Raw genomic sequence first — 18,072 nt, forward strand, 5'->3', positions numbered from 1 at the left:
TTATCATATGAAGAATAATAATATTTTGTTCTAGAACATTTTATTATATCTCACACTTGTAAATTTTAGCTCCATATACGGTATATTTATTTCGTGACTTGTTGTTATTTCTGATACTCAACACTTTCAATGTAATATTAAAGTTTACTGAACACTGAGAAACTACAGTTTAAAGGTTGCATACAAATAATTTTTTACTAAAATTAATTATATATATCAAAATGTTTAAGGTGTATGAATTTACAGGTTATCAAAAAATAATGAAGTAATGTAGGTTTATAAACAAAGTTGTACACAAGTTAGTTTTTGGTTGTTTGACCAATATACATCATATTATATTCATTTTACATATTGTAAAATTAACAAAAGGAGTAATAAATCATCATCAATATGTTGTCAATGTAGCCACTGGATAGTCATGAAATGCCAGGAAAGGGCTTCCTCTTTCAAGAATTTTTTGAGAGAGCATGCCCTAGACTTATATACATGTATATGAAGCTGTTGTATAATTTCATTGTTTTATGACACTTTATTGCAGAAACATGCAAACCACAGTGATGTGGGATTTGTTTTAAACACCTAGAACACACAATCATGTATCCAATATAACATTTATTTACAATCTGATATGTGAATGCTAGAAGGAAGATCTATGTCATAAATGAGCCAAGTGGGGGTATGTAGTTAACATGTCAGATTTGAAATGTGAGGATTTGCTAGCCACACAGGTTCAAATCCTGTCATAGGCAAGCCATTGTTTCCTTGATCAAGAACACTCATTGCTCAGTACTGTTTGGAAGCTTCCTAAGTTCCTACACAAATTAAAATACATTCTGTATAAATAAGAGAGCCTTACCAAATATAAGCAGTGTCTGATCAAGTTCTATATTATTGTTTCCCTATTGGTTACCATGATATTTACAATGATTGCTTCCAATGAGTAGTGTACCTCCATTACGCAAATCTAGTAATAATATATTATCATAGATTAATGCACTTGAAAAAGAATTCAACTTAAATTTACCTTTGAAAATATAGTAAGAATTCGTTGTTTGGCCTCCCATACAGACTCATCTAGTTCAAACTGCAAACATTTCTGAAATATACAACATGAAAAACTTCTTTAAAACATACAAAATTCAGCTAAAGTGATCAGATCATTTCTTATAACAATCTTCCATGAACGGTTAAAATAACACTGAGCAAGCAATTTTTTCACTTTTGCTTTCTTTGCAATGAACTTTAATAGTAAATTACATTTATGTAGTAATAAAATACATTAAAACATGTATATACTGGCACACCCTAAAACCATGTCAGTTATTACATATTTTCTGAAAGAGTAAGTAATTATCAGAATTGCATGGCTCATTTTGCATATATTTACATACAATTGATTGTTTTTTTGACATGACAGGACTGGAACTTTTTTCCCATTTGATAACTTTTGTAAAAATTTTCATTCCCTCACCTTGTTATTACAGAATATTAATTTTTATTGTGCAAAATTTTAAACTGGGATAAGAATCACGCAAAAAAAAAAGAAAAATCAAAATTTAATTCAATTCTGAGTATATGCTTCACTTGATCTATGTAAGATTTTCAAGTTTTTTTATAGTGTTTTTGAACTTAGTGAAGCTACTTATGTAAAAGCAGGTTTCTGAAAAAAACTTAAAACTTGAAACTCCTAGTATTTACTAAATTTAACCTAAATGTGCTTTGTACCTTGAAAATAAGAAAGAAAAACCACCAACTCATCTTCTTTAATGCCACCAAGCTGTTTACAGCCACTTATTATAAACAACTATTATATACTTCAATAATTATTTAAAAATTTCCATTTTGTTTTTTCTTCATCATTACAGGATGCAAGCAGGTTTTTTTATTACAAAAAAATCTTTCTTAAAAATCACTATATTTTTTAAATTGATATTAATTAGAAATTATTTTACATTAAAGAAGGAATCATATGGTTAAAGACAGTTTGAATTTTAAGTTCTTCACATTGTAAACTTCAAACAAGTTCTTACTTTTTACCTACATTTTATAAAAAGTCAATGACCTTATCTAAACAGAATGTGTTACGCTAATTTTTTATAAATATATTTCTTTCTTTGTAGTTTTTTATCAACTTAAATGACTCAGTTGGTTCATAAAACCTTCCATCAACATTTATTATAATAAACAATTAAGTCCAGAAAGACAATTAACATCAAACCTAAATCACTTTGTAATCTGTAGGGCAAACATTTAAAGCCACTTACATTTCTTTCATGCCATGTAGGCAAAACTTGTCTGAAGTTTTATCAGCAATTTTAAACCTTGATTAAACAGTGAATTACAGAGCTTAGATATATACATATGCAGGTATAAAGGTCCTATAGGGTAACTTTAGTATAATTATTTTCATTTACAATGGAAAGGTATTCAAAGCTTGTTTGTTTAGAGACACATTAAGACTGTTTTTATTCACTACAATAGTAATTATTATGATTTAGTACAAAACCTGTCTTACAATTACTTTTTAATTGTTTTAGTCAAACAAAGATGCAAATTATCAGTAAATGATCAGAAAATGTAGATAACAATGCCTAATATGATCATGTACACCAGTTATATCCTATATATAACTGAATATTTAAGAAAAGCAAAAATAATAAACATTAGTCAGATAGAAATTATATATTGATTTTTTTCTTATTGTGGAATGAAAATTAGTGGCCTAAATAAATGTACCGGTATGTGACACTCAAGTACTAGTGATGAAGAATTTAAGCCATAATCAGGTCTCAGCCTTTTAACATGAGAGGCATTTTAATCAATTATCTTGCAGACAGCCATCTTGTTCAGCAGATTTAAGCAATTTTTGAAAGTACTACCCAAAAATAATTCCTTTTTTTAGTAAAGAACCATATAATAATAATTCCTGTAGACTTTCACCAAAATCTAGCACGAGAATGAAGAGGAAACATCGTATAAAGGTTCTCTGGTGGCTATCCATTTGAACAAATTTTATAGAAGACCAATTATCTGTAAAGTTTCATATCTATTGACTAAAGGGTTTAGGAGAAGATGTTAACAACAGACCACAGGGCGACCCGAGCATGTTGTGCTTAGGTGAACTAAAACCGGTCAAATATGTAGTAATTACGTTTATGTGCAAAGTGGATAGAAATAGCACAACTACCTGGACTTTTAATTCGGGGACGGAGACACGGATAAAAACAGTTCCTGTCTGATGTTCGGACATATATGTTGATGTTGTACCATATCGAGCATCTTTTAACGTACTTCTCCGATCTTGATCAATCTCACGTAGTAGCAATGCTGTGTTGTTCTCATGATCTCGTAACGTTCCACAGTGCTGCATCCTCTCTATAGTGTCTCCTCTAAAATCTTGTTGTAATGTGCCACCTCGAAATTCCGTCATAGTTTAAACTTTAGTCATTTCTTTAAAATCCAAAACTGAAGTTGAAAGGAAACATTTGTACTATAAAAGTATTACTTCTTGCATTGAACATTATCATCACACGCAAATAATTATATGCTGATTTGTTTATCAATAGGAACATAAAATTATCATTTCATGTCTTATGAATCCAACAAAATGTTATATCTATTTATAGTTGAATTATTTATGTTGAATAAAATTCCTGAAAATCCAAAACTTCTAGGAAATGTTAATAAATACAAAACTATCCATAAAAAATTACACTTTCTTTCATTAAATAAAATGCTGCATCATCTATTGTTATTTACAAGAAATATCAAATTCTTCATTAAAAGTCCAGCAATAAAAAACATAAAATGCAAGCCTTTCAACCTGTAACTTTAATGAACTGTTTAGTAGAAATGTACATCATAAAATCAGCAGGCATAAATTACAAAACATTACACGGATATGACACTCAGCATAATTATACTGTCAACATGGAATTGAGTTTATGTCAGTGCACTCAATTTGGTGTCAGTCAACATACACATTGACAGGTACAGCACTAATTATATGATACTCCATTCTTTTAAATTCAAGCTTTGTCTTTCTGACAACATCCTTTTTGCTACATGTTCAATTACTCTTATGTAACATGTCTATCTGAATGTTTGATGTAATAAATCAATGAAAATATAATACACGTATATACAATGTATATTGAAATATTGCTAGACTTTTCAACGGTTATTCATATTCAATATGTATAAAAGCTGGAGAGATATGGTCAATCACAGATCAAAGTAAAATATTCAAAAATGTGATATTGAAATATTAAAAACTGGCAATTAATGGCAAATTTTCTTGTGTACTGGCTAAAAATGAATATTATTGGCAAATCAACTTTCACTTTGAGCACACAGGTGGCAGTATCAGTGTTTGGACACCCCACCCCTATCTGCCCCTGGACCCCTACTACAACCCTGAAAAAAAAATTCAACACTCTAAGGCTTACTATAAGGTACCAAATACAAAACCACCGATGACATTATATAAAAAAAATTTTTTTTCCACTATCAAAATTATAGTCTATAACTATAAACATTTTAAACAATTGGCACACTAATTGCTTGTAACAGGATTTTCAACCAAAGCACATGTTAAAATTGGACAAAATGTGCCCTCATCCAAGCCCTGGTGATGGATGAGGGGCATTATTGGAGTGAAAGCCGGAGGCTGAGCATGTATACTTAGCATGATAGTTGCGACAATAGTAACGTGAGACGCACTTTAAAAATGAAAGCGGAAACCCCAAGCACGTGACCGCTCCATTCCTCGGAAGTGTAAACCAGCTGATTGTCATAGTTTAAAGTATAGCTTTGTTGACAAAAACACATAAAGGGTAGGGTACAAGAAAAAATATATGATGCAAAAAGGGAGGGAGTATACATGCTCAGCCTCCGGCTTTTACTCCAATAATGCCCCTCATCCATCACCAGGGCTTGGATGAGGGCACATTATTTTCGCAAAAGCCTTCGGCTTTACATGTATACTTAGCATCTTTAAAGTTATGTCAACAAAGCCTAATATCTCAACAAAGGGACACAGGAATATAATTATTATCTTATCTCTTCAAAGGATAAAACTGCACAAACACAAAATTCCCTCTCAAAAACAAATTTATTAAGACATTTTCAAGATACTGTAAACTCAACATTCACTTTGAAAAGCAGAATATTCAAAAAACAAAGTATCAAGATAAAACAGCCTGTGCAAAAGACATGTCCTTATTTTCAAGTACTGATCTATAATAGAATTTATAAAAATTACTATCTGACTTCCAGTCTGCAGTATCTAAAATAGACTTTAGAGAACACTTTCTAAATGCTGCTGATACAGAGGCGGACCTGAAGGAATGTGCCTTAAAAATTCCAGTATCAATACCTGCAAGATCTAACACGGACTTCAACCACCTAGCTACAGTGCTAGTTGTTACCTTTTCAAAAGTAACATATGATATTAATAGCTGTCTCGACTTTCTCAATACCTTAGTTGCCTTAATATAATACAATAATGTATGCATAACACATAATGGTTCTTCCTTGAAATGTTCGAACCTTAAAAAAAAAACATTAGATCTACCTGATCTAGATGTTTTTAACAAACCTGGAAAGAAAAAGATAACTTCAGAGTCTTTATAACAACAATAATCCAAATTCAAGGAAACCATAGTCTGGGCTCGAGGAGCACAACACAAAGCAATTAAGGCTACAACCTTAAAAGTTAACAATTTCAAAGATAAAGTTTGTAAAGGGAAAAGTGACTTTAAAAAATTCAAAACCACTGTAACATCCCATGTAAACTTATACTTCGATGAAGGGGGATTACAATGAAAAATACCCTTCATAAACTTTGAAATAACAACAGTATTACTACACCAAGAATTACCAAATAAGGATAAAGTCTGTAAAAGCATAGCTTTATGGGTATTCAAAACAGAATAAGATTTCTTATCACGATATAATGAAAACAAATAGTTCACTACTTCAAATTCAGTTGTGCAAAAGGGATTTTTATATTGTTTAGTACACCAAAAATACCATCGCTGCCATGCCAAACCATATTGTTTCCTTGTTCCTGGTCTCCATGCCTGCAAGATGATCTCAACAGCTTCTGGTGAAATGTTTCTATTGATGAATGATTTCCTGAGATAATAACACCAATCAAACGTGGCAACCTGACAGGAAAAGAAATCATACTGTGTAACACTAACGGAAACCAGGGTTGAGATTTCCAAAAAGGCAAAATTAAAAGTGCTTTCTCAACCTTATCTTCATTGACTTTGTTTATAACTTTACCAATGAGATTAAAGGGTGGAAAAATATATGGCAAGAAACATTGCCATGATCTTGAAAAGGCATCATAGAAAAAAGCCCCTGGTTCTGGAAACCAAGATACAAATTTACTTAATTGCTTATTTATTCTAGAAGCAAACAAATCAATATCAGGCAAAAAGAAATGTTTACACAACCTATTAAAAATTACAGGTTTAAGCATCCATTCAGTGCTATTAGAAAAATTTCTTGAATAGAAATCTGCTGTAGTATTTTCTTTACCAGCTATAAAAGAAGCAGATATAAAAATATTTCTATCAAGACACCACTGCCAAATTGTTTTTGATAAACCATCTAAACATAATGAGGCCATACCACCCATGTCATTTATATACTTCACTGCTGTTACACTATCACTTTGAAATTCTATATGAACATCAGTGCAATTATAATATAAAGATTGAAGAGCAAAATTAATTGCTGTCAATTCTAAAAAATTTATGTGGTTTTTAGATTCATCAACTGACCAGCGACCTTGTGCTGATTCATTAGAAAACAGATCAACACAACCCCATCCTAACAGCGATGAATCCGTCCTACACATAAAATCTACCTTTCGTGGTCGTATTGGCTTTCCATTTTTTATTCTGATATTATCACACCACCAAATCAATTCTTGTTTACTATCTTCAAAAAGCTGAACTTTATTTTGAAAATTATTATCAGAGCCTAAACCACAAATTTTATTTCTTTCTAATGAACGATAATGAAGTGGGGCCTCTAAAACAGCATAGAAGGCATTAATAACCAAACCAATAAAAGATGCTAACTCTTGCACTAACACAACATATTGTTGTAACAGATTGTGTGCCTTTTCAAGAATTTTTATAATCTTTTCTTCTGTGAGAAAAACTTTAAACAGTACTGAGTCTAAAAACAAACCAAAAAATACTATTCTCTGTGTAGGAATAATAACAGATTTCTTTACATTTATTGTAAAGCCCAATGAGCTCAAAGTATTGCAAATTAGATGTGTATTTTGAGAACAAATTTCTCTATTTTTACTCATATTCAGAGAATCATCAATATAATATGAACAACGAACACCTTGGTGTCTAAGCCAGGCAAAAATAGGCTTTAGAATTTTAGTAAACACCCTTGGAGCTGAACTAAGACCAAAAGGTAGAACAACAAATTTCCAAACTGATCCTTTCCAATGAAATTTTAGATATTTCTGAAAATCAGAATGAATAGGAACTGAAAAATAAGCATCAGCAAGATCTACCGATGTAAAATAATCATTAAGTTGGATAAGGTCTAACACAACTTTGAGATGTTCCTGTTTAAAATGTTCATATTTGACAAATTTATTTAATTTTTTCAAATTTATTATGGGCCGAAATTTACCATTTGGTTTTGGCACAATAAAAATATTAGAAGTAAAATCTCCCTCTTCTGGGAAGGAGGGGACAATAGCCCCTTTTTCATATAACATTTTTACCTCATTATCAACAATTGCTTTTTGTTCCTGAGAAAAACCAATTTCAAAAGGAACTTTATCTTGGAAAGGAATTTGATCAAAATCTATTTTATAACCTTTAACAGTTTGTAAAATCCAAGGATCTTTAGTAAAAATCTGCCAAACATGTTCGAAATACTGTAATTTTCCTACCTGGCTTACTCGTTTGGGACACTTGCAGAAGTGACTGTTGCTACTGGGGGTCTTCTTGTCCTGAACTGGGTGCTACGACCTCTATAAGAACCAGACTGATAATACATGTTATTGTATTGATTACTAGGACCATATTGCTGGTAAGGATGCTGTCTACCTCTTCTTGGGTAAGGATATCTACTTGCAGCACTAACTCTGCCTCGGAAAGGTCTATTATCATACCTCGGAAACGCAAGAGAAATACCAGTATCACAATTTCTGATTTCCTTGGTTATATCATCCCCAAACAATTGAGAAGTTATTGGGGTAGACTGGTTACAAATATTTTTATATTTCTTTTTTAGGTTAGGACGTATAATGTATCTACGCCTTAAAGATAACTGATATTGAACCTGGCTGAACATAGTTAAGGCATCAGAAATGTATTCTTTGGCCTTCTGATTCAAATTATCACCCATGATTCCAGCCTATTTAATAACAGGTACAATACCTGTTGCAACAAGATTTTGAATATCGACCAACATGCGGTCATAACTCTTAGATTTCTTTTCTAGAATTTTCCATACTTCTTGATTGACAGTAGGAGGGCTTAAGTTGTCACAATTTTGGGGAATATTGTACTTTTGAATAATATCCTCTGTACAACATGCTGAAGTGCATGTAGTATTGATCAATTTAGCCAAAGAAGGGGGTATAGAGTCCCCCCTAACAACACTCTTAAGCTTAGGGGGAGCCCATTCATCCCTCAAGTCTGACGACTTAGTATTATCAATGGGGTCATCACCAAACATAGCTTGCAACATTTTAGATGACATATCTTTATTAGCAGTGACTTTCTTCTGCTGTGAATAAGCAAATTCCGAATCAGAAATATCTGAACTGTTCACCTCAACCCTTAAATTTGGGGGATGATTCGGGTCAAAATTTTCATCAACAAAGTCATCATAATCTGGGATAAATTGAGATTCATCCTCAAAATTATCAAGTATAGGGAAACCAAGCTTTTTCTTGAGGCTATCAATATCCTTCTGGGACAAATTTTCTATATCAAGCTTGTTTTCTTTACTCTTACTAGCCTTGGTAGCCTTTTTATTGCCTTTTTTATTATCTTTTTTACTATCTTTCTGAGAAGATTTACCTTTCTTACCCTTATCTTTTGATAATTTTGGCTTCCCAGCCCTTACAACAACGGACTTAACAGTCTCATTTGGTTTTTCGGATACAACTGTTTCGAATGCTCCCACATCAAGAGCATTATGTTCAAACCCAGAAAATTCCCCCTCAGAACTTGAATTGTCTAGGGTTATTTTAGCGTGGGGTTCTTCGCCCTCACTCGAGCTCATTATAATTCCAAGGACTACGTCCAAAGAAAGCTCGAAAAACAGTAAAAGTAAATACAAAATATACTGTACGGCAATAAAATACAAAAACTTACCCTGTTAAACAGGAAAAATACGTAAAAAGTATCAAAAACAATAACAAGAAACTACTGTAAACACGTGTTGTTTGGACGTCTACACGATATCAGCGCAAAAATCATAATGACAATCAGCTGGTTTACACTTCCGGGGAATGGAGCGGTCACGTGCTTGGGGTTTCCGCTTTCATTTTTAAAGTGCGTCTCACGTTACTATTGTCGCAACTATCATGCTAAGTATACATGTAAAGCCGAAGGCTTTTGCGAAAATAATGACCTAGAATAGCTAACATGAAGAAAGTCATAATTTTTATTATGCAAAAGTCACAAGTCAAATTCAATATCTTCCACAGTCAAATTTTGATATCACACACTAGTATACAAGCTGAAATTTGAAGACTGACAACACAACTGAATGAATGTTTTGGTTTTTAATGAGTAATATTCTAGCAACATGTATAAGACGGGTGTTCCAGCAACAATGAATAGTTGAATAATAAATTAACACTTAGTGGCAACAATAATATATATATTAGGTCAAAAGCAAAGACAAATTTTATTGCATCTTTTTCATTCTACAAGACTATTTATAACCATTTCACACTGACCCTTCTAAATAAGCAGATAAAGTTACTAAGAAAAATCTTTCTTTTCTTTTTTTAAATGAAATGTAGGTATATCAATATTGTAAAGATTTACCATATTCAAAAAATGTATCACAAATATATCACAATATCTCCTATATGTTAGTAATGCTCATAATGTCTGTACAAGGTTCAGTATTCTTAAATCACATATTGCATTGTCATCACCCTTTCAAACTCTTATCTGAAAATATCAAAAAAGGGAGAAAAGAATTAATTAACAATGTACAGAATGAAATTGCAATTTCCTCTTAGTCAATGTGAAAATGTAAAACTATGCAATCAATTGAATTTTTTATTGGCTGATAAACTGCCATCATTTTGTTGTCAAGTTTTGTTGTCAAGTTATTAACATAGCACAATAAATGTAACATCCTGCTCCCTTTCAAAACCCCATAGGACGACATTGACTTTTACTAGCAAGTAAACTCCCATTGAAATTACAAGCTATTACTATAGGAAAAACTAACAGCTTAAAAAAAAACTTTATCCTTATTGCTATAGATATGCTTACATTCTAACTATTGATCTCATGTGATCTGTAGCAGACATACAATAAAATGGTGAAAAAAAAAAATAAATAAATAAAAAAACATTTGAAGAAAAAAATAGATTGGTTCTAAAGAACAAGAAAATTATACTACTGAAAAAAAAATGACTTCTGGCAAAAAAAAAAAAAAATTCTTAATCAGTGGTCTTGTTACAGAGTACAATGTAGTTCGTCCATGGAGATTAAAGGATAGTTTAACTATAGACATTTTTATCAAAGGATAGATTAACTATAGACATTTTTATCAATGGTTAGTTTAACTATGGATCTTTTTATCAAAGGATAGTTTAACTATAGACATTTTTATCAAAGGGTAGTTTAACTATTGATATTTTTATCAATGGTTAGTTTAACTATGGATCTTTTTATCAAAGGATAGTTTAACTATACAATTTAGATCTTTTTATCAAAGGGTAGTTTAACTATGGATCTTTTTTTATCAAAGGGTAGTTTAACTATGGATCTTTTTACCAAAGGGTAGTTTAAATATACAATTTAGATCTTTTTATCAAAGGGTAGTTAAACTATGGATTTTTTTTTATCAAAGGGTAGTTTAAATATAGACTTTTTATTAAAGGGTAGTTTAACTATGGATCTTTTTTATCAAATGGTAGTTTAAATACAGACTTTTTATTAAAGGGTAGTTTAACTATGTATATTTTTCTTCAAAAGGTAGTTTAACTATGGATCTTGTGACAGGCTAAAAATGGCCTCAGGTCGATCTTAGGGTAACTAACACTGAAAAGCCTTTTACTCTATCTCAATCCATTGAGAAGTTGCAGCACTTTGAAATCAGTTATGATGGGGAAAAAAAAAAACAATGCAAAATAGTGATTTTTCGCAATTTTGAGACGTCCCCCCGTTGCCATGGTAACAGAAAATTTACGTTACAGAGGCCATGGTCCAGTCAACATTTGTGACAAGTTTCATGAGTATTGGAGCATTTTCATAGTTTCATAGCACTTTTAACTTGTAACAGGAGGCTTTTCAATGAAAAAGGCCATATTTTACAATATGCACATGAAGGAAAAGGTTAAACATAAAATGTTTAAATAACTCTGAATTAATCAAGTTGTAAAGTTGGACTATTTAAGGGAATTTAAAGGTAAAACTGCTAAAATTAATGTTCTTTGAAATTTTGTTATAAAAAAGAAATTTTTGTTCTGATAGGCATTTCTTTCAGTTGTGAAGCGGGCATTTTGGACTTGTGAAGAAGCCCTCTTCATATTGTGAAAAGGCCTTTATAAGGCCCCTGTTACACAATGAAACAAGCCCTGCAAGATAAAAGTATGAACATTTTTATCAAAGGCTAGATTAACTATGGACATTTTTTTTTATCAAAGGCTAGATTAACTATGGACATTTTTAACAAAGTAGACATTTTTTTATCAAAGGCTAGATTAACTATGGACATTTTTTTTTTATCAAAGGCTAGATTAAGTATGGTCATTCATTTTCATCAAAGGCTAGATTAGGTATGGGCATTTTTAACAAAGGCTACATTAACTATGGACATTTTTGATCAAAGGCCAGATTTAGTACGGACATTCATTTTCACCAAAGGCTAGATTAGGTTGGTATGGACATTTTTAAAAAATGCTAGATTAAGAAAGGAATTCAATTTTATCAAAGAGTAGTTTAACCCATTTCTGCATGAGTATTTTGTGAAAAATGGCTGTTTTCAATGAAAAGCCTCCTGTTACAAGTTCAAATTGCTATGAAAGTTTATAAAAGATGCTTCAATATTCATCAAACTTGGCACAAATGTTGACTGGATTGGCATGCTCAATCTTAAATTTCCTGTACTTCTCAAAATTGCCAAAAATCACTATTTTGTGTTGATTTTTTTCCATCAAAACTGATCTCAAAGTGCTGCAACTTCTCAATGGATTGACATAGAGTCAAAGACCTTTAAGCGTTGGATACATGTTACCTTAAGATCGATCTGAGGCCAATTTTAGCCTCTCATAAGTCAAAAATTTTCTTGGCAATCTAGTCCAGATTTTCTGTACCAGGCAGTCAAAACTAGTTCTGACTCAACCCAAAGATGATTATGTTTAAGAAATAAGCTGGACAATATGTTTAAGCCCTTAACTTGCTGTATTCTTCAATAGACTTTTCCTGCCTTAGCACCAATTTTTGGAACTGTTCAGAAATTGTAGTTGGTCAACCAACAGTATAGAGCCTGATCAAACTGTATTATCACTTTCAGTTCGAACAGGTTAGGTTTGTGCTAAATATTACAAATTGAATATAAACCTTCATTTGAACTTGGGTTATTTTTATCACATGTTGATAAATTGTTCCATATCAATCAATATATTTCAATTGTAGGTAGCCAGTAATCTATAATTTATTCTTATATACTTGTAAAACAGCAAAACTTGTCAATATACTTATCAGTGAAAGTGATATTTCTTGATTTCTTTAAGGACTTTAAGCTACAAAATATTGCATAATCTATAGTACTTTAAATGAATATTTCAATGTTAAAGAAGTAATTCTCATGTGGTTTTGTGATTTATAATGACCAGATATGTAGATCTATTTTTGCTTAAAGCTACAAAAGACCATTGGTCATGCCAAATACACTTACTGTAAGCTTAAATCAGTTTGGTATTTTGAAATTGTTTAAAATGAAAGCAATATATTGAAGATCTGGCAGTTGGCTATGTTTATACTTAAAGAAATTAGAACAATTGAACGTAAAGTCATTAGCCTTTGCCACCAGAGTATATATAGAGCCAGGTAAGTCTGCACAGCTGATCTGACTCTTAGATGATATTGTTACTAGCTCCTTTTTGTACTTTGAAACTAAAATCCCTTGAACTTTGAATCCAAAGCAAAACCTTTTACACAAAACACTGTAAAGGTAAAAGGGTGACTTTCCAGCATTACATGAAGTATTCCTGGTATCAAGCACCTGAGTAGAACCAACAACCATCCCTAAGCTAGCTGGATAGCATCCACACATGAAATATCCAAAGTTCCTGTCAAGATTCAAACCCACAGTTGTAAGGGGCAAGTGATTGAATTTGGCTACCTTAACCACTCTGCCATTGATGCCCAATGTAAAATGATATACTAGTACCTTTGATGATACAAGTATTGGTAAGCTATAAGATAATTTGCATAAGCCTTTAATGTATACCCAATCTGGCAGATTGAGGTTAGTATGACACCAGTCTGACAAGCTAGTCAGTGCTCTGTATATTAAACTGCTCATAAAAACTGCTCTCACTACATATTTTTATACCTGCCTTCAACTACACTTGTGACTTATATTGTAAATAAACTTATCAAAACTCTTCATGTAAATTATCCATTTACAAATATTAGTGTAAACATTTGGTATTTCCTGTTTAAATTAATAATTTGTCTTATAATACTAGTATAAAAATATATGAAAAAAAATCATGCTATAATAAAAATTAAACATTCAACAACAAAAAAAATAAAATTAAACATTGTTCCTACTTTTAGTGGTAAATAATCAAGAAATCAGTTCTGTAGGTTTCTAACCCCCTTATCATGCTAATTATCTAAAATAAACTTCCCCAACACAACCAAAATAAGTATGGACTGTACTATATAGCCACCCTGACCAGACTGCACAGATATGTTTGCTGAACATGGTCTGCACACAGTCACATAGGTAAAATAAGGGCTAGATTTATCCAACATAGGTAAAATTAGGGCTAGATTTACCCAACAAAGGTAAAATAAGGGCTAGATTTACCCAATATAGGTAAAATTAGGGCTAGATTTACCCAACATAGGTAAAATTAGGGCTAGATTTACCCAACATAGGTAAAATTAGGGCTAGATTTACCCAACATAGGTAAAATAAGGGCTAGATTTACCCAACATAGGTAAAATAAGGGCTTGATTTACCCAACATAGGTTAAATAAGGGCTAGATTTACCCAGGAATTACACAACAACTGTGATACCTGATTCATCAATTTATACTTACATTGTCTCTTACACAAACAAACAGCATAAAATTACAAAATAATTCTTAAATAAAAGTGATATTGATGCTTCAGCAACACAATGATTTTAAGAAATTTTCTATTCAGTTTAACAGATAATATACCTAAGATGCAACCTGTTAGACTTGTGTACATTGTGTTACAATGACTTGTACAACAAAATAATCACAATTTTAACAAAGTACTCAAATGCTTAATTAATATCTAAAATGGACTTATCCACCTTTCAATCTAGACATTACCCTTCATCATTTTGTGGAAAAAATTAAAAGTATTGACTGAATAGTGACCAGTGCCAGACCATGATTAGATGGCACGGCAAGGATGTGCAAGATGACCTTGGTTTGCACTGGTCACATAGTGACAAAATCTGTTGCTGCAAGAAGACAAGAGGTTAAATATAAATTTTTTTTTTCTACAAACTGCATAAAATATCATATATGAATTTATAAGGCAAATATGAACACCCACCTTTCACAACCTTTAAAAACTCCCATTCACTTAAAAGATGACTCACATGGTGTAAATGTATAGACAATTTACATTATATCTGCTTACAACCAATACCAAGATGACAATATATGACCAATAACCTCTTAAATGACCTGTGACCTCAAGGCATAAAATAAACATTCGAAAAAACAAAACAGGACATAAAATAACAAGCAGTTAGACATGTCAATGAATAAGGAAATAATTGTGTTCATATGTAATTAACAAAACCAAAGGTAAAGTAAACTCACCATTGTATACATGGTATACATGTTTTATTCAATATTTATACACAAACACTAAAAAAATTACTATCTGTGACTATTTACAAAATTATTAGGTATTATTATAATTATTATTATTTATTTATTTGTTTCAGGTTGTAACAGTATAAAATGATGTAAACAAGAAACATGGCAATGTCTTCAATTTATCACCATTGTTGAAAGTTTTTGTTCTAGTACAAATACAGGCAATATACAATGTATCTATGTGCAATGTAAATGATAAATAATGAAGAAACAAAAAATTATATAAGCAAGCATTTTGTGATAACAACAGATGTTATATTAACCTTGTGCCTAAAGCAATTCCAAGCAAGGAATATTCACATAAGCTTGCTATACACCAATTTTTTTAAATATCTCACACCTAACTTGAAAGCAATTTTCTACTTTTAGTAAAAGTGACCTTGGTCCTATGGGACTCAAAAGTAATCCAAAGTGAGCTTTACAAATAGGAATGCTATACAACTTGGTCATTCCTAAATCTAGTTACAGACTGAAAACCATTTTTCTATTTTAGTAACAGTTGACCTTGAGATCAGGGGCTAAAAAAGCAATCATAACCAGAGTATCCACATAAGTTTGCTATATACCAAGCTTATTCCATATCAGGAAAGCATAAAGTGGATCAACTCATAGGAACTCGAGAACGGGACCGCAGATTGCGGCGTATATTTTCGATCGTGTAACGGTTTTTAAAAACGTTTCTGCTACATCTAAATATCTTTTAGTATTATCCGAGTGTATGGACTCAAAAAATATATTATCAATTGAACCCAATCTGTCTCTTTTAAAACTGGTCAAATTTTACGGTATTATAAAAAAAGACAAGGAGTGACATCCGCCATTTGCCGCAACGTTTTCGGCATGAGTTTTTCCCCTTTGGCTACAATTGATTACTATTTTTTCAGAATTTTGTTCCCGTTATTTTTGTCAACTATCAGGTATCGTCCGGATATAACGTTAACGGTTTATTGTTTACACGTGTTGACATGTATAGGCGGCATTATATCGGGCGTATTCGTGTTTTGATTTGTTAACATGGAGAAAACAGACACTTTAGTAATATGGTCAAACTTGTTTTGCCTAACTGAAAAAAGGAATATTAAAACATGATCCATAGATAAATATTTTAGGCACTCATCTGGTATTCATTACAAGAAAAATTAAAACAAAAATCAAGCATATCAAGGGGGATAACTTACGCCGAACGTTGCGGCAAATGGCGGATGTCACTCCTTTTCTTTTTTCAATATACCGTAAATTTGACTGATTTTTAAATTAGCAGATTATATTAAATTGAGATTAGATAATTAAAGACCACCCGCTCGCATAATATGAAAACATATTCAAATGTTGGACAAACTATATGTAAAGCCGGTACGGATTCGGATTTATGCGCCGCAATATGCGGTCCTGTTCCAGAGTTCCTATGGATCAACTGACAGACAAACTGACTCACCTATACACCCCCTAAACTTTGTTTGTGGGGTATAAAGTTTAAATGACATTACAGTATTCTTATAACATGAGATATTTAAGGTCAATCTTAAATTGACAAACAGACACACAGTCTTCATTCCTTTCAACAAGCTGTAAAAAACTAGTATGTATTGAGTAGAAAAGTATTATTTTAGTCTCACTTTGTATTAATTTTATATATAGAAAAAATAAACTAAATAACTTATTTTGTTGTGAGATATTAAGCAAACAGTGACCTCCGCCGCTGTCATTATTTGAAAATCAATTAAAACAAGTTTATAATTATATTTAAGTGTCATTGTGTTTAACAAATACCATTTTCCATTAGTATCCAGTAAATAAATCCAATTATTTCATTTCAACATCTCTAACTGTGATATCATGTTACACATCTCATGCACAAAGAACCTCCCTTTCTTAATTCATCAATCACCTACTAGTGGTATAATAGAATTGAAATTAGTGTACAATTGTGCTCCAACAACAAATTAATGGGTGTGGGGGGAAGGGAGAATTATGAGGCTGATAAAACTACAACCTCACAGTAACTATGTCATACTACATACACTATACTAAGCCTAAAAAATGCTAACATTCTTTTTCCCCCAAAATATTTGGTGTTCTCATTGGCCATTATAAAATCTGAGCTATCACTTGGCTTCATTTAGAACATTTAAAGTAATTAAGTATTTTGTATGGAAGTAAAATACCACTTTTGTTTACTAAATTTTGTCACCTTTTTCACAATCGATTGTATATTCACTGATATTTTCTTCACATACATGTATTAAGCATCTCAAATGTTCTGAATCCATTATAACAACATCATAAAACACATGCTTGGCCTTTCAAAGGAGGAAAATATTTAAATGTGCCTTTAAGAGTGAAGTTTTGTGTTCATTTTGTGCAGCATGTAAGTATTCATTCATAACAGTTGTGAAGAGTTCTTCTTATTCATTTCCTGTCTGTGTATTTTGGTAACTTGAGCCCACCCACCTGTTTTGTTTATTCAGCTATAATGTTCTTTATTTGATGTCCATTTTGAAATTTTAAAAGATAAAGAAATATTTTTATCATAATTGACTTAACATTTTTTTTTATTCTTCAGATTTTGATAGTACTTGGTGAACTTCATTAATTTTGCTCATTCACATTAAACTTTCTAGCAAGATTTCTTACAATTCTAAGATATGGATCTGGAGGAAAGATGACTGATGAAAAACATCATTTAAATATCACACTTCAAACTTTATTGAGGAGGATAATGATT

At 31.6% G+C, this 18,072-nt stretch overlaps 1 protein-coding gene across 3 annotated transcripts in view; it reads right to left on the minus strand.

Annotated features, from left to right (window-relative positions):
• Positions 1 to 18,072, minus strand: part of LOC132753795 (SH3 and multiple ankyrin repeat domains protein 2-like) — a 145,247-nt gene that overhangs the window by 83,063 nt on the left and 44,112 nt on the right. For 2 of the 3 annotated variants that reach the window (XM_060744314.1, XM_060744319.1), the window contains exons 2-3: positions 3,185 to 3,465; positions 1,025 to 1,096 (exon numbers count right to left, since the gene is read on the minus strand). In XM_060744314.1, the coding sequence (XP_060600297.1) occupies positions 1,025 to 1,096; positions 3,185 to 3,430 (318 nt within the window). In that variant the 5' untranslated portion in view covers positions 3,431 to 3,465. The remainder of the gene's footprint in view (positions 1 to 1,024; positions 1,097 to 3,184; positions 3,466 to 18,072) is intronic. The other variant, XM_060744315.1, reaches the window with a different exon arrangement.

The sequence above is a fragment of the Ruditapes philippinarum genome, unplaced genomic scaffold (genome assembly GCF_026571515.1).
Source record: "Ruditapes philippinarum isolate M1 unplaced genomic scaffold, ASM2657151v2 ctg126_1_1_1_1, whole genome shotgun sequence".
Taxonomy (NCBI): Eukaryota; Metazoa; Mollusca; class Bivalvia; order Venerida; family Veneridae; genus Ruditapes; species Ruditapes philippinarum.